Here is an 18,726-nt window from a genome sequence, read left to right on the forward strand (position 1 = left end):
GTGCTTGTCAAACCTTGTCTGCAAAGATAAGATGGGTCATAAGTACAAAGGACACCAAACAGTTAATCTGTCGTGTGTATTCGTCAATCGCAAGGCGGCATTCCACAAAGCGCCGAGGGACCCAATTTTATTCCAGGTCATTGAAGCAGGAATTGCCTACAGGGTCACCTGGCTTATTGTTTCAATACTGTAGGTGTTTTCGATTGCGATATAGGACGACGTGGCGGAGCTAGATCTTTTCCAGCACGAGTGACAGGGGCGACAATCTCAGCCTTTTTCTGTTCTTAATCCTCATGGACAGTCTTCAAAGCTACTAAAGTCCGTGAGTTTATATGTTCAACTATACGCCAATAATCTCGTGATGTTCGGAACAAACCGCTTTGAGGGTCGGCAATGCATAACAAAGACTGGCCTAGCAATCACCTTGGATAAGATCAAAGCCACACAGGTCTGGGAAGCAGGGGTACTAGCAGCAAACGTCACACCCACACTTTTTGCCTCTGGAATATGTGGAGAATTTCTGCCATCTAGGGCTGACTCTCAGGCTGAGACCGGAACTTACTACAGCAAGCATGCATCAAAAACATCGAGATCTGCTATAGAAAAGTTCTCGCTTTTCTCTTTCGAGATACGTTTCTTTAACATAAAGCTCATACCTATGGCCACATACAATATAGAACTTATTCGGGAGGACCTACGCACAACTCAATGGTGTAGGCTGGTCCGAATGAAGCCTGCTTTTCTCAAGAAAGCACAGGGCCTGCATCGTTCTATGATAACCGCCATGTGTAATTGCTGGGGAAGATGTCGCTATTTGTTGAGGGTCTCCAACACAAATTTGGCTTATCAAAAGCGCCTACCGAAAAAAAATTTGGCCGATAACGAAAGGAACGAACGGCTGAAGTCGGCCAGGAATGTTTTGCCATTGACGCTGCGGTGGGCGGAACACAGAAGGAAGACACACATAGAAAGAATCGACATTCGGTAGTCCGCCATCGAATGCCTGGCCCTCAGCGTGCTGTGAGTGCTGATGAATCATACGCTGAGTCAAACGAAGACTGCATCCGCGTCTGCTATGGAGACTCCCTGGGCGATATCGCGTAGACTCATGTCCAAGGATTTCGTTCCTGAGCAGCGCGGGTCAGAGAGCAACAAGTATTTTATTCTGTCTTCAGCCCTTCTATTCCTATTTTAAAAGTGCTTTAGCACTGTCTATACACAAAACACCTGACAAAGGTAAAAATAAATATGTAATAATAAAAAACTCAAGTCGATATTGGCGACACAATAAATAGTGGTACTACCAATGGCAACAATAATTAAACCGACTCCATGCGCTGCATTGATGAACTCGGCAAACAAAAAAATTACAGGTTAAATCTAGGGTCTCGCTTGACGATCTTTTGCTTTCAGGCATTAATCTAGATTAGATAATTTTCCAGAAAAAAAATCGGTGTTTTTTATCTTTGCCTTATTTCGGGAACCCTTTAAGCCTCAAGCGGATCCTAACGTAAACACGACGCGCCTACAGCATTTTCCAAACCAAATATGTGATTGTAAATGTCTAGGTTTGGGAAAGATCTGAGGCGAAAAAAATTAATTTTTTAAACCACATTTTCATAATGTCTGCGAAAAAGGCAATCTATGATCTGAGCAATAGGCGTATTCGGATAAGCCGTGAAAACCTGGGCAACAGCAAAGTTTATTAGTTCCATGGAGTTCATTAGTAGGTACTGGCCGCGAACCCAAAGTGTCAACGTAATTAGATAATACACTCATGTTCGTCTAACGCTATCAAAAAGTTTGTCAGAAATTGGCCTGCCTTTGCCTGTATAGACTTAGTATGACTGTGGGGGGGGGGGGGGGTAAAACCGTTAAAATCTGGCCAAGAATATAGCAGTGAATGATTGAACCCATCTCTACTAGAATTGACTAGTTGATCTGATTCGCCGAAGTAAAAGATCTACAGATTACTAAAACGAGAGACTCAATTTGAACGATGCTCTACGGCGATCGAATTTATACCCAACTTCAAAATGGAAATTCACTTATCACCCCGGTGTCACGCACCGCCACGAGCCACTCGGTCTCAACCTCATATTATGCTGCAATTTATCGTCCCGATAAGAAGATGTTTCCTATTTTCGAGATGGGTTTTTTGTTGCTGATAATAGTGAGCATTCTCGTCTACACAAAAAAAATAAGAGCAACTTAAGTTGGAATACGATGGACGGCATTTACTACGATTCGGTATGAGGCTGTCTCAGACATTTATTACAATATCGCATCGTCAAGCACAATTACGAACTACCACATTTGTCTCAGATATATAGTATATTATTATTATTATTACATGTACACAATACTGTACCTTTTTGAATAGGAATCCACGTGGTAGAAATATATCTCCTTAGTACTTTAATTTGCACTTATTTATCAGTTTTTTAGAAGAAAGTTGGCTGCTTAACAGATTAAAAAATCTGAATATTCAGCTTACGTATCGTCAGCGCCCGTTCTCAATAACCCGCGCGCTAGGCATACGACACAACTCCACATGATGTTGTCGATCTGTACGGCGTTACCGAAAGTGGGCCTTTGTGGGCCTGTTACAGCATGATCTGGGAACAATGACACAATAGCTGAACACCCTCCTGCGCTGTTCTATCTGTGTGAAGAAATCTTCAGAATCGCCTCGTCTTCGGTAGAGCATCATCATCATCATCATTAAGGTTCAGTCGGGGTATCCGGGGTGCATCTTGATGAATTTATCTGGCTTTTCTCCGGTTGATTTATGATACGGCACGGCAGCGTTGCCTACAGGCAACGATTAACGCCGTCTTCGTTTCTTTGTATCGATCATTTCTGGTACTAATTTTTCTAAGTGTCATTGTTTCTTGTCAAAATTTGAACTAATCTTTGATGTTTACCATAACAACATATTAAAAGAAATGAGCATTGACTACCCAGGCCACGTCGCTCCCTAAATAAACCTACTTTAAGGCATCCGGATTTAATGCAGTAGAAAATACCGGAGCATTCGTTACTACCGAATGTATTGGCCCTGCAAGTTAAAGCGAATGTTATAATTATGGAAGTAAGTTGTTTATTGTTTCGATAACTTTTTAGTTTTATGAAATGAACGTAAATCTATATTAAAAAGCCATTTTTTATGGTTGGTAATTGAGAAGAAGGCGTAGAGACATAGCGAATTTGTGCAGTCGTGGTTTTTTTTTGTCAGTTTGAGATATATCCACCTTCTAAGAACCCCTAGATGCAAAATTTTAGACGGCATGTCGGATACGGAAGCGATGAAGTAATATGTTTTTTTTTTGATGATCCATGCGTTACAATTGTCGCCCGTTATCTAGCAAGATAGCTTTTCTTTTTGTGGAATCTTATGCAAAGTAGTACTGCGGTTGACTTTCTTCAGATTTAACGGTAGCTCTAGTTATGGAAATCTATTAACTTTAGACGTTGGAAACTCAGACTAGACCTTATTAGAAATTTCCAGAGGAAGGTTCTTCATGTATCCATGTGTGTTTCAGACTAAACAGGAGGAATGGGGAAGCAGTTACCCGCATAAAGTACCTTGTATAGACCCCAGATCATGCAGGATACGGTTACGCCCTAACCAATGTTTTAATTCAAGTTACAGTATTATCATTTTGATTGAGGTAATTTGTTTTAAAGCGCAGTGTCCGTTCTCTGCATTGAACGCGACGCCAAAAAGGTTCCCGCCGATAAGTGGCCCTAGGAAACAGCAAGTCCTGATTCATAGACAGTTTGATGAGGCGGCTTTTCCGTTATCTTTGATGGGGCCCTCGATTAACTAAATCAACTTAAAAGTGTTAACCGTTGCGAAAACAATTTATTCAATATAACGCTGTATGAGTATGTCCGATTCCTGGCTTTCTCGAGCGATTGTAGATTTGGACCTCTAAGATTGTCTGTGATATAGGTGATCGATCAACTGACCTACAGGTTCGACCCCTGTAGCTAGACCATGTAGAACAACGGAGCAGGAACATGACATAATCCGCACCTCGCATTACCGAATCACAGTGACTAAATGAATGTAATGTACTGTGTGATATAGCTGAACAGAAGATCGTATTGGGTAATGCAGGTTTGACACGATCAAGAAAGACCTCGCCACATTGATCGAAGCAATGTTAAAACAAGCAACAACCCCACCGTTCTCGATGACCAGGTCGTTTTGATTTAGCTAATACCGGTACGAATGGTTTCTTCGAAGAAGCGGTAAGTGCCTAACAATCTATCACGATAGTGTCGATTGAATTTTTTTTTATTCATTGCTTTATTTCTCTCATTTTTACATACATCTTATAATTGTACACTTTATTCCGTTAACGTTTGGTCTTCTTGCCGGCACGAAGGCCCTTTGTCAGTTACATGCGGATCGCTTAGCAGTTCACTAACAAATGTCTGAGCTAAAATCAACCCTTTTCTATATTTCGAGGATACAACAATCCTCAATCAGCTTGATGCCACGTGAAGAAAAAAAAAAGGAAAAAATGATCATTGAAGTGGTCGTGGCGACGAAACAGTTATTAGAGCGCTGGCGTCATAACGTAGATATCCTGAATTTGCTTCGCAAAAAAACAAGCTATGAAACGAAAGGACTGAATGAACTATAATTCCAGTCCAATTTGATCTCGCTGCTTAAATATATATATAATTAAGGATAAATTAAAGTATATGGCGGAAAACTACATTCGAGTTCATTCTCGTCAATTATATAATATGGATAACAAGTTGTTAACCATTAAGGAGAAAGCTGAAAGGATCCATTTCCGTCATATAGTACATACATATAATTCGCTCAGCTTTCGGTGTTAAAAACGCAATTAGGCTTTTTTAATAATAATTTGCGTATTTTTGTAGTAATCGGGAGGTTATTGATACTTAGTAACAAAATAATAGCGGTAAAACCCGTTTACAAACAAGCACTAGGCCTAACATCATCGAGGCATGAGATGCGACAACATGAAGCTTTAACTACTGTTTTCTAATTGTTTTAGGTTTTTTTCTTCTATCATTGGTCCTTTGCCAGCGCCTATTTTAATACCACTTCGATCGACTCGTTATTACTCAGTTCATCACGTTGAATGTGGCCAAGGGCAAATGTGATGACAGTGTGACCTTGCGGAGTTGTTAGCTGAATCGGGAACTTCCGCGTTCAAATGACTCTGCGCGTTTCAGGACAGGTTTATTTATTTAATGCCTAATTATTTATAACTTTGCTAAAGGGTTCACCAGCTTATTCTGAGCGATCGATGCAAACACGCCAGCATAGCCTATCTGTTTGTCATAAAAAGTAGTCCTTGTCGTAACTCAGCTTCGTCTGTTGCTTCAGGTCCGCCACTTAATGATCGTTGTTTTGGCTTCTTCAGTTCCGCGCGTTATTCGCTCATCGGTTGCTTCCCTTCTTTCCTGTGATTGAAATCGCGCAACTCTTATGATCATCGGCTGACCGACGATTTGTTTACTCTGCAGAGCGTCCTTTGACAACGACGTCAAACCAGACGGGAGTAGCGACCGCGTTTATTGAAAATCGTTTTGTATTCGAACCGAAGTAACATTTCACTTCACTTCTTGTTACCTACCGCCCGTTTTTTGCCGCGCCGTTATAGTTGTGGCTTCGATGTTGATTACCTCGCTTTTGTCTTCAGTCAATATTCGTATTGCTTGTAGCATGTGCCACCAGTACTGTCAGCGACCGGGTACGATGGTGATGAAACCTCAATTCGAAAAATTTGGTCTGCTTCCTTTTTGAAAAGCCGCTACCTCCCCGAAGCTCAATTGAGATTTGAGAAGACGCGTAATGCCACCGGGGAAGCAGCTTGAAATGAAAGCGAGAGCTGCGTTACAGTGCCCGCGGCGGTAAATGGCGATGAAGGCGAGCGAATCAGTAAGAAACGAAGGTAACTGTTACGTGTAGAACGTTTCAGTAAAAGAGACAGACTACGAAGCCTTTGTTCTCTGCCTTCGAGGGGTATCGATGTTTGCGTTTATCAGCTTTGCTGCATATCGTAGAATATGTACATTATACATAGCGAAACTGGTGCACGCTAGGTCCAAGGTACCGACAAGAGGATGTAGTACAATGGTACCACAGTCCTCAATACAGGTTGGTCCTCAATGTTCAAGCTGTTAAAAGTTAAAACTTGGCATTCATTGAGGCTCTAGAGAAAATGCAGCGTCTGTATCGAACGAAAAAGATCGATCGTACGTTAAGGTCGACATACGCATTTAATGAACAGTTTAATTTAATTCGCATACCATTTTAGTGTGCTAGATTTCGTTAGGTATTTCAAGGCGGATCTAGGTTCGAATCCGGGCGTAGACACGCGGCTCGTTTTGTACTGGGAGCCAGGCAGCGGTCTGATGGAACGCCTAGCGGCAATGCCCGACGGAAACCCTAATATATAGAGAAAGGCATCTTAAGGAAAAAAAGCATGTCCTTTTTAAGGCACAATAAGTGTTACGTTGTGAGTATTACTTTACATTGATCACAAATAATAGCATATCTAATTAATGGTTCTATCAAGAAATTATCAGCGGGCATTTTCTAATCGTCACTCCAAAATGATGTACTACAGTTTTATGGCACGCCGTACGGCACTAAGAAGTATGTCCTGGTCTATAGAACTTGTTCATTTTATAGATAAAAATCTGGCCTGCAAGTTAGGCTTCCGAGATTTGTATTGCAGTATCTATCATAGGCAACTCATTAGAAATTCTCTCATGCCTTTAAAACGAGCCGGCATCAGAAAACATGCTCAGTAGTCAGGGTCCTGAACGCGAAACTTCGTTTAAAATAACTGGTATGATAATCTGATGGAATAGGTATTGGAAAATATAAAATTGTCAATTGTTGCGTGTTCCGCGACAGAGAATATAGCTGTACACTAGTTACACTGCCAAAAGTAAGTTCAAACTTACTCTAAATACAAATGCTACGCACAATGGACTGGAATTATATTATGTAATTCAAATGAATGAGAAAACGAATCACAAGTAACTAAAATGTATACCTCCAAATGGCCAAGGAAATTATCTGGAACATTTTAGTAATTTTAAATGGGTCATATTCGTAAATTCTCTATTTAATTCGACTTTTCCAGTCCGTTGTGGCGCACACTTTGTATAGTCCGTAAGAGTTCGTTAATTTTTATACCATACGATTTGGCCAAAAAGGGGTTGACTCACTGTATATACACGGCTCTACGATATGCCGTTATATATCGACTACGACCACAAAACTAAGTCAGGAATTAGTTGTCTGTCTCTTTTTTGGCAGTATATCGCTCTAGAGCTCAATATGAGCACCCGTAACACCAATGCTAAGCATGAATAAAGCTCTAGGTAATGTTTGCGTTTTTGAACAAGCATGTCTGATCGGGATAGCAATTATCTGATCATCATGATGATCATTAACGGAGCAGAGGTGCTATTGCCTGTTCAGTTTTATGGCTGGTGATCAGCCAACCTAGGGCTTCACACGTCATCATTTATCCTCATTATAAAAACTAGTCGACTGTGAATAGACGAACGCCAAATCGGTTACGTTTAGTACGAAGCAATCAGCAGGACCCATTTCTGAAGGACGAACAACCAGTGAATGAAAAAAGGCTAGGACCATCGTATTAAACGAAGGTGCAATATGCTAGGCTTCATTATTCGTTAGTTGCGAAGCTCTAATCTCGCATCGGATACCTCGATAAATGTCTGTGTTTGACGTAACACCAAAAAAAAAAAAAAAAAAAAATTTTCACGAATCTCATCCTGTTCACGTTCGTCTGAACTTTATCACTGTAAATGCGTTGAGATTGGAACTTGTCTTCCACGCATTTTTACGTCCGCGGCAGAGACCCGCATCTTGTTCAGTAACTCAGTGACTAATACTATAGGCCAGCTGTCTCCACTTCGCAATTAAAAAACTTAGGTACCGGCTGTTAAGTTTTCCACAAAAGGCTACATTACGTCCAGTTACATAGTACTAAAAACAGTGTTTCAAGGCAAAACCTACGCTCAGTTCAGGTACTTAAATCCTCTATAGCGGTTCCGGAGGATGGACACCACCACTTTAACCGAAGAGGCAAACATTGAACTCGGTTAACACAGCAGACTTATCGGTTACCCCACACGCAAACTACAAGTAAAAACCTATACAGTAATATGTATTGGAACATTTATTCAGTAGCTAGTTATTACAAGGGGCACGTCGTCAGCGGAGATCCAATGGACATTCATGTAATCCGATGAGCAGGCTGCATAGCAAGTTTCCTTCCATAAAAAGCCAACCAAAGTACATTTTGTTGAACGCGATTCTCAATTCTAGATATTAAATTGGGCAAACATAACAACTTCCAAGAAGTTTTTCTCCTCGTCGGTACGCGATAAGAAAACAAAAGCAATGTGTTCCCTCCAACCATACCCGAAGAACACGTAGAACTTCCAAAGCCATGGTATCGCCATAGGAGGGCATGGCTAAATATCTGGACCTGTTCCTTCAGAAATTGTTAGCTATACCGAATGTCTGTTTACATTGTGAACGGTCTGACTAGCAGAAAATGTTCTAACGATTGTTTGGCACCAGTTATTTACAGAACTTGCGGATTCGAATTTTCTGCACTATGAGTTTCCTATTTGTGTGAATAGTTAAGATGCATCACGTTAAAATATCGCTTGTCGCTAGTTAAATTACTAATTGCCTAGTATTGAGGAGCAATTCTGCATAATTTCTAGTACTAGTGTGAGTCAGCTAACTGCTCTAGGGCTTCGTGGTGGTTGGTAGCTCTGTAACCCCCTCGGAGCATCGTGTTCCTGTAGCATTTTGACTAGAACCATCTTCTTCTAGATCAACTTGTAGAGGACTTGAAGATCGGCTATCACGTGACGCTAACGTATTTTTTGCCTCTTTGGCGTCATTTTCCGTTTCCAGGTCTCTCCGTAAGTTTTCCGACTTTTGAATGTTGGTAGGCGGTGACGAGTTTTGACGAGGACTTTTTATTGTTCTTGTTGCAGATATAGGAAATGCCGTAGTTGCCTGCATGGCCTGAAGCCACGATTGTAGACCTGAATTGGTATAAAGAGTAGGTAGTGTCGGAGGTAAGAACGGATTAAACGCTGAGTGAAGGCCTGGAAGACCATTGAGGCCAGAATATACAGTAGAAAGACTAGACAATATAGAGGTAGATGGCAGCAGCGTTGGCATAGCTGAAGGCACCGAAATCGCAGGGATTCCCGATACGGAAGACATCGGAGACACAGTCGGTGGGATTGTCATGCCGGCCGGAATTGTCATAGCGGTAATGGGTGTTGTCTGAAGATACGGCCGAAATGTTAATTGATTCTGTTTCTCAGGCTTCCGATCACTCGAGGCTGCTGTCAGTGTAGAGACTCCGTGACCGCTAAGTTTGCCTGCTATATTAGGCAGGCTAGAATCCGAAACAGGTACCCCAGGTTGGGCTCCAGCGGTCGATGAAAGCTGATGATGAAAGGATGGTCTTGTGAATACGGGGGTTGCCGGCACACTCGGCCTTGTTGGCGCTAAGCTTTGAGCCAATGGGAAATCGTTTGCCGCAACTGACGGAGGTGAGGACCTGCTTCCAGATGATTTCTCCTGTTTTCGCCATTTGGCTCGGCGATTCTGGAACCAGACCTGAACTCGAGCTTCGGTGAGGTCTACACGCATCGCCAGCTCCTCCCTAAAATGACAACAAAAATCGGTACGTGAACGCAGGCGAAATTCACGGACATATATCTATATTACAGCCTACTAAAATCACACTCAGATCTAATTAAAGCTTTTTCAATTAATTAAAGAGTGTTCAAATTAAAGCTTTTTTATTTACTAGGAAAACATAAAAACAACGTTCATTTTTCTCCGATTTCTACTCCTGTCTCGTCCTCAACGTCAAGAAATAGAAATACTTTTCCTGCTTTATGATTCGAACACCTGGGATTATTACCTTTAATCCCCGCAGTTTTCACCGAAGGTTAAATTTATCTGACATTATTTAATAAACACTGATGCGTCATGTTGCTATCCATGAGGCTGGCATCGAACGTACAATACAGCCCTATAGTCGCGTTCTTGGCTTGAGCGGATTGCATGATGCATACCGTGGGAGTAGTAGGGTCATAAAGAAGTTCTGTGGACTAAAAGGTAACTGTGATGATTCATGGTACTCAATACTTTTTGGCGTCCATTAGGAAATGCTTTTTTCACTAATATTCTGATTATATCTTAGGCCTTTCAGCCTTCACGTGTTCGGAATATAGGCGGAGATTTTCAGATAAAGGGCCATGCATCATTGTGGGACGCGTCGCAGATCACGGAACTAAATCTAGAATCAAGACAAATGTTTTTAAAGATTGGCTTCATAGATTTCGCAGGGAAGCGCTGCCAGAGTGGTACAATAAAGCTACGATCAAGAGAGAAGCAAAGTACAGCCTTCCAAAGCCAAAATGATCATACTTATATGCATTTACGATCCACGAATTTGTCATTGCTGAGATTTTCCTCTTAAGTCTAGACAAAGTTTATACCTATGGCACGTTTGGTCCTATTCAGGTCCCTAAAATCTTTTACAATAGCCTCTGCTCGGCAAATTTCGTCAACACGTCTATGCTCATTTACCCATTGTATGAGATTATACAAAACAGAATTCATAGTTCAATGAATCTTTAACGCATGACAGTTGAACACCTTGAAGGAGCGCTGGTGATTTTTAGTTAAGAAAGGAGGGGTACACTAATGGCTCGGTCACGCTTTTTCTCACTTCATCTGGTGTGAAACCCCAGCAAACGAGGTTCAGCTCGCAAGGACTCGCTACTTCTGAAGGACAGCGTAAATTTAGTCCCTTTATATCGAACACCAGAATGAGGTGCCAATTCGCTCGCTCTATGTAGACAACTTTTTGCGAAGATAATATCACAAATTAATCGATAGACGCACTCGGCCACAGCTCTTCGTGGCCTATTAGATCGACGATCCTATCTGCCAGGCAATATATTAAGTGTCAATTACCGTGTGACCCAACTAACAAAAATTATCCACGACAATAATTAACTTTTAGAGAAATAATTTGAATAGCCGGTGAACGGCCTATAGAAAAACGTGCAGGCCCAACGAACGTGCGGCAAATATCCAGGGTTCTGCACGAATGAATGCATTTTTATACCTGAAATTAAGTATGTTACTACTGTTATTATTATTTTTACCAACATAACTGCGTCGTAGTCAGTAAATATTTACCCGAATTTATGTTCCTCAAGCCGCATCGTGTCTCGGTTAAAAGCAAGTCTTCAAATTAGCAATTTCGTACATTTTCAACCAAGGCAAGCTGAACCATTTGCCAAAATAAAAGAAATAATCTTCTTCTTCTTCTAAAAAAACCAAGCCATCTAATTCTTTAGCTCAGATTTTTGCGTGCACCGCCCTTCCTAATAGGTTATCGCTATATAAATAATAGAGAGAAAATAATAATTAGGCAGTGCGCGTTTTCATTGTTTTGCAATTTTTTCAACTGATATTAGGCATATCATAGCATCGTTGTGCTTTTTTCAATCGTTTTTACCAATATGAATATTCTTTGCCCTGTAGATAGCTCCGAATGTGGTCGACTCTGCTTTTTTTTTTACCTGTGGTGGCAATTTTGCGGTTGTGGGCTGATTGATGGACGACGAAGTCTGACATGCATTGTACATACAGCTATCTACAGTAGTTTAGATGAATATCAGTAACCAAAACTCTAGTGGCATCAGATGAAGATGAAGCACAGAAAGTTATTGGAAAACGGGTTGGTACCGGTCATTTTGTACGATTTTAAAAATCAAACAGTCATATGCAAGGGTCAGGTAAAGGGGATTGATTCCAAGTTCGACGTAGGTCTTCAAGTGAGGACGCTATTTGCTCATCCAGAACGCTTATTCAGGTTCAGACACGTGCCTGAACCTAAGATGAACAAGGAGCGTGCGTACAAAATCGCCTATTCCATCTTATTTTATCAAAAGCCGTTTTTCTAAAACTGATTTTTTTTTTAAGAAACGTTCTTTATGCGAAATTATACTCAAGCAAACCACTACGCCCTCTAACAACGGTCATGGGCAACAATCAACATATATCTGTTCTTTCGGCAGGAACGCCATGCTCATATGTTTTATGGCGAACCCAAGTAACTTTATTAGAAGTCTGGACTATAGTTAACATTTGCATATAAAAACACGATACGCTGTTTACGGATTTTAGATTTGAAGCTTCGGTAAGGTTAAGGTATCAGTTGCCCAATGTACCGAATCTGGGCTAGAAAACGCTGCTAACTACGGAGAGCAATGCCGAGTCAAAATTAAATTATGCCCACATGGGTGACACATACCTAATAACACTGTATGTGCTTTGCTAGCGGTACTAGCGATAGTAATAGCGCTACGATGGCACGTAATTAACGATTTTATTTCTTGGTTTTACTACCAGCTACAAAAGCCGTTTCACTTGACCTTAAAGTTCATTTCAACTTCAGAGTTTGTAAATTAAAAAAATCTTTGACATGTTTATTAAATCTAGTTGTATTTATGGCAGGAAAATTGAAAAAAAAACCAATATCTCTGCAAGTATCTTGATTCAGCGACGTGCCGAAAGCAGTTTAAAACTTATACGAACAGTAAAATGTGTTATCATTTTGGATATTTAGTGATAAATGGGCTGATTATATCATGACAAAAAAGATGGATGTTAACATACTATCTATTCAGATTTAAAATCACGCTAAATTTCATAATGAATTTAGATAAGGCGGCCTATAGCGAATAAGGTAAATATAAATCAATGCAGCAGTATTTTCCTTATTGGATTCTTTGATATTCAGAGCCGTCGCAGGCCCCCAGATCAGAAACGAACTTCAAAGAAAGGAAAAGCATCGGGCTGGATCCTGGTCTTGTTGCACGCACTATAACAGCGGTTTACTTGCAGCACAAGTGGGCTTTATGCTGGATAGAAAAATATTTTTAGTTTTGAACTAGAATTTTTCTTTATTTAGTACTCTCTTCTGTTATCATCACTGAGCCAACTGATTATTAGTCAAGAAAAACAACGAAGTCACCAGTCAAAACGTGTGCAGATCACATTATTATTAATTTATGAACAAGGAAAAATTTTAGTGTAATATGCCTGGGATGGGTTATCTAGGTTGCGTTTACGTTTTTGCCACTGTATGGCCAGTAATTCGAAATCGTTCCGTCACATCCTAACTAATTTATAAAACGGTAGAATAGTATTAACAGTTCAATGATCCTATGTACGAGGCCCATTCGAGGCATGTTAAACACATGAAGGTGTTTCTGCAAAGAGAACCATAGAAATTTCGAGGGTATATTATAACGTCACGTAGACATTAACTTACTTAACGAACCAGGAAACTTTTTTCATGTTAGCCTAGTCTACTTGGAAGCCCTGTTTTCAGGCTATACAAACGTATATATTTACCATAGCAATGTAATTTTCTACTGTACCTTGTGAATACGTCAGGGTAGTGTGTTCTAGCAAACGCCTTTTCTAGTTCTTCAAGCTGGAAACTTGTAAACGTTGTCCTGTAGCGTCTTTGTTTTCTTCGAGGATAGTCGCGCAGCTCTCGGTTATCCTGTAGTAGGCCGAAGTCTTGGCTTGTTGGAGATCCCGAACCGCAACGATCTGACTCGATAAAGCATCCGGTTTCAGGTGTGCCCTTAGGACAACTGGAAGTTCCGTCACTTCTGCACTCAACTTCCACTTCGTCGTTAAGAACCGTAGCGGGACGTATCAGAGCACTCACGGAGGCGACCATAACATCGGCTGAAGTGTAATAAAATTCACAAAAATATAATAGAATCAACTCAAAATACAGCTTAATTTCTTTGCGCTTTTCTAATTTCGATAAAAGCATTTTTAAAAATCGGAATAAAAAGTAAACGGCCATGATCCTTTTACAGTAGAGAGCTGTTTAAGGAGCACAAGACGTACAGTTGTACACGTGTACAAGCGTTTTGGTCGTTTCGAATTGGAGGGCTTCAAATGAAGGAAGCTGCCTAACTTTGAATAACGATATTTATTAGCATCGTGTTTCAAACCTAAAAGGAGAATACTGATAAATAAGGGAAACAATTGGTAGTCGTCATAAAAGCAGTTAGGTTATACATTATGAAAAAACAATATAACTAAACTTCACAAGTGAAGGAAACTCTAAAAAACAAGCCTATTTTGATCTACAAAGGTTATGTCATACTTTGCATCACACCGTTGCGCCGCCTACAATGTGGCGCACTGCAGTTTATTAATTAAGCAAATAAATATTTCGTAAAGAAAAATAGATATTTCGTGAGGCAATCGTCTATGTGTACTACTGTAAATTTTAGAAAGAACCTCAGTGAACGTGCACGATTATATAATCGGTACTTGTCTCATCGGAGAGGTGTTGACAAGACTAAAGATTTGTTTTTTTTTTGCCTTCGATAAATTTCGACTAAATCAAGCTGGTAGTATTCATCTGGCGTCAACTGAAGAGGATCAAGCGAGATCGATCACTGCTGAGGACCAAAAGAACTTACATTTTGGTAATGATAACACTACCTCGATCTTTATCGTTATAATCACTAGTAAACAAAATAGTAGTTGTCGCTGTTAGTCAGCCAACGCTTATTAATCTAGATAAGAACTCACTCAGTAAATTGAACTCTGGGTTCCCGTTCCGCAATTATCAGTAGTTACTGAATGTTTGCCTTGTTTCTGTGCGAGATAATGCCAATGGCAACACATCTAACGAGACTGCCACCATTTTGAAAAAACAGACCGACGATCGTGAGCTGCTAAAGTGAATCCCTGGGGTTTGACCCACCCAATTTATTTGAAATCAGCTCGTCATATCAATTTATAATGCAGCTAGGTTTGATCAATCAACGCTCGATCCGGCACCAGCACTTCTCTCGGAATACGCTTGCCGTAAAAGCTACGCGGCGCGTTGAAAGACATTTATAGTACTCTTTGTTGATTATTATTGATTGTTTTAGAGGTTACTAGGTATAAGTAGCTGCGTAAAGAGCAGCCGGGTGCCCTAAATGATCACAATTAACACTTGCAATCTTTTTTGTATCGTTTGACTAGTCATAGCTCTTTATTAGAGTTTTGATTCAGGCAAGATCGCATTTGGAGATATTAAATGAAAACATCGAAGCTTAGACATCTTCTCAATGGGTAGGCAAGGTAGCATATGTAAATATCTCTCCGTGAAGTAAAACGATGTTTATATAATTCAAGAGATATCTACTCAGCTAAGCCCTATAAAAGAAAAACTCATAATAACAAATATATATCACATGGCTACAGGTTGCCTGAAGCTACGGAAATTGATACGTATCGAGGATTAACTTTTGGTGACTGTTTTACGTTGAGTTTGCAGAGGCCTTTTTACCTGTCACCGAAATCCATCTTTTAACTATGACTGTGTTTTACCTTAATCGTTAGGCCATAGCTCTGTCGCACCCAGTGCATATTTACTCGAAGCCTCAAAGGTCTATCTATGTTTACCAAAAGGCTGTGTTGATTCTAAGGTGTTTGATAATCGTTGACATACGTGCGTGAGATCTTCTAGTAACCAGTGTTGTCCTATGAGCAGCGCTATATGCGATAACTTTAGGCCTATTTCATCATAATTTAAGCTTTATGACGTTGAAGTTTTCGTCCGAATCGCATGGACAAGCCATATAGATGGCTTGCCAAATCGAACGCTTCATCTTAACATTAAAATGTTGACGCTTTTATCTAAATGCCGTAATAGTTATTGGATATTATCAAATATTATAGTTGCGTAACATTAAGTTACTTCTTTCAAAACCTTCATGCCCTGGGACGGCGCAATTAATAGAACCTGGGACAAGTAACAAGTTAATTGTTACACATTTTTATGATGACTGATCAATGTTATCATTGTATTCATTCTCATTGAAGGCACCCGTTTACGAGCACACTTTCTGTATGTCGTCTTTTATACGACAAGCAAAATAACATATACACGTTGAAGTTGGGCTCATGTGAAACCCATTTCGAATACGTTATCTGCTCGAATCAGGCTTATGCGGGGTGCTTCTTGCAGTGATGCCTAATTCATACACCTCGTTGGTCCTGTTCTTTATGCTTGATCCATGCCTCTTGCCGAAATTCAGTTTTCTATGTCTTTTCCTTTTTCGTCTTATTATTACTATTGATCTCACCTAGGATTAGAAGCTCTTAAGAATAAAAAGGCCACTTATTAGAAGGCCACAATAAAGACTAAATAAAACGAGAGCAATTTTTCCCTAGGTTATATATAAACTAAAAGGCCGCCTTGTTAAATGCACGTACGTACAAACCGGTTTTCGAATGATAAACGAGTGCGCATTTGTTATATCATGTAATACTTAACGTACCCTCTTGGATTCTCAATACAATAGCTTAGAAATACGTACTATTCAATATGTTGTACAAACTTTAACTTAGAGGTCATCTTTATGACGGAAATTCCCCTGTCGATATTGGGCGCCACAAGTGGGAAATAGACTTCCCATTGACGAAAGGTTTGCTGCGAAAAAACAACAGTGCGATCTGCTTTGAGGTATAAATTTTGTCTTTCATCGGACGAACCTCTAATTCGCTAGCAGGCGGAATTGACTGAGTTCCGCTCGTAATAACAGGCCGATGCCTAAAGTGAACCCGTCCCAAAAGTGAAATCCCTACTTAGACCAACGGTCCTGGTCGTCCTAATGGCCTGACAGAATAGTCACGATTAGGAGAAGTATTATAGAGAATGGTCAGATAAGGTTTAGTATCTCATTTTGAAGACAAACATCGCATCAGTGAATACGTTCCCGCTACAAAATGACTCCATTTATTCGAATAAATGAGATATTTATGCAAAAATTCATTAGCCTATACCGGAAGATTCAAAGGACAGCTCACTTGGTGTCTACCTACTATTGTGACAGTAACAATTGGCATCGTTTGGGGCTGATCTGTCGAGATCATACAACGGCGTAATAGTAGTTCTCGAATGTCCTGCGACTGTTGAATTTGTTGGGTGCTCACTAACAGCATGAGGTATAGGTATTGTTCGAAACGACAGTGGTCCTAGTCACGCGATACTTTAAACAAATAGCTCAAGTTAAATTAAAACTGAAATTGAAACTTCCTGTAAAAGTTAATTTTTTGTATCCATTGCAGCGAACGAGTGATTTACCTAGTCATGAAATAGATGGAATGCCAATAAACTTAGTGGGATAGTTACGGCAGTTTTATTGTAAGTTTCGCGTTATTTACCTAGACTGACATAGTTTATATTGTCCTTCGAAAAATAAAGGTTCCTTCTTTTCCAGATTCGGCCTGTTTGTCCACCTTTCAACCCGAGCTTCAAATTGCCCAAAAAAAAAATATACATTGCAAAAACGAACGGCTCACTAGCAGAAAGCGCGTGAAATTTTCTTTTCTATGTATGCTAGTAATCTTTTTAATGAAAAATATTTCCATAATGTATTTTACACAAAAAACAGTTAAGCTTCGGCACACACGTTTTTTTTTTATCGGATGCGATTTGCGGCTTGACGGGAAATTTTCAAGCACTACGTTTTCTTCTTGTAAGCTCCAATGCTCTGATTTGTCCATGTCGATGACCCTATAGCCTCACAAAATGGAATTATGTGGTCTACTAATGACTTATTACGAAGGGGTCGGTTCCTTTACCAAAACTGGGGGAAAAATGCCTGCTTTTTAAGTTGGCGCCGTACTATCATCAAAGGGGACGATGCTAGATAGCCATTGACTACCGAAATAGTTCGGTTAACGTTCGTGCTTCGTTCACTAGAGATCCTTATGGGGTTTTGCTGTACAATGCCAAGCTAGATTTTGAATGGTCCAAATAGAGGTATATCCACCAATCGCATTTTGTATAAGGCATCAAAAGACATTGTCACAATGTGTGCGCCATTTTCCAAGACCCACTGAAGCCAATCGTTGTAAAAAATCCATGGTTAATTATAGTAACCGAAAATTATGATTATCAGAAATGTGACGTTTTGGTTTACGTTGACGCGTATATATATATATATATATATATATAGACGTAAACTTCATTAAGAAATTCTTAAGTACAATACCATATCAATCTGCATGTGGCCAATCAGACCAGCAGCGGGCGCCTTCTGGTTCCAAGAAGACGACGCTCCCGTCTACTCCGAATAGCCGCCATTTTGCCGTTAGAGTGAACGGTATTAAGTTAATTCGCTTATTTTTTATATCAAGCGAGCGATCGATGGCATCCGGTTTGATGATCCGGTACGGCCATATAGATAGCCTTTAGAATAATCATACAACGTACATACATGCAATGAATTCTATAAAACCCAATTTGATTTCGCTCTGGTACAAAAGAAGTATGCTACAAAATGGCGGCTGTATAATTCTAGAAGGGTTCGATAGGATGCGAAAAGAAACGTTATATGTCTTCAATTTTTTTCAAATTCAGTCAAAGAAGGAGTAATTAATAGCACCGAATTTCTGACCCGTAGATATCTAAAAAAAGAGAGGTCTGATTTTTAAAGCCAATTATATTTAGATAAAGGCAGAGTGGTCTATATAATCCAGACTCCATACGGTCTGCTATACATACTTGACCGATGACAACTTTAAGGTTTACTCCA

General features: G+C 40.1%; 1 protein-coding gene across 1 annotated transcript in view; it reads right to left on the bottom strand.

The window, feature by feature from the left end:
* Positions 1-7,592: 7,592 nt before the first annotated feature.
* Positions 7,593-18,726, bottom strand: part of LOC111254599 (uncharacterized) — a 31,093-nt gene continuing 19,959 nt past the window's right edge. Inside the window, exons 2-3 of the mRNA XM_022815600.2 lie at positions 13,540-13,858; positions 7,593-9,734 (exon numbers count right to left, since the gene is read on the bottom strand). Of these exons, the coding sequence (XP_022671335.1) occupies positions 8,798-9,734; positions 13,540-13,858 (1,256 nt within the window). The 3' untranslated portion in view covers positions 7,593-8,797. The remainder of the gene's footprint in view (positions 9,735-13,539; positions 13,859-18,726) is intronic.

This window comes from Varroa destructor, unplaced genomic scaffold, assembly GCF_002443255.2.
Source record: "Varroa destructor unplaced genomic scaffold, Vdes_3.0 BEIS01000007.1, whole genome shotgun sequence".
Lineage (NCBI taxonomy): Eukaryota > Metazoa > Arthropoda > Arachnida > Mesostigmata > Varroidae > Varroa > Varroa destructor.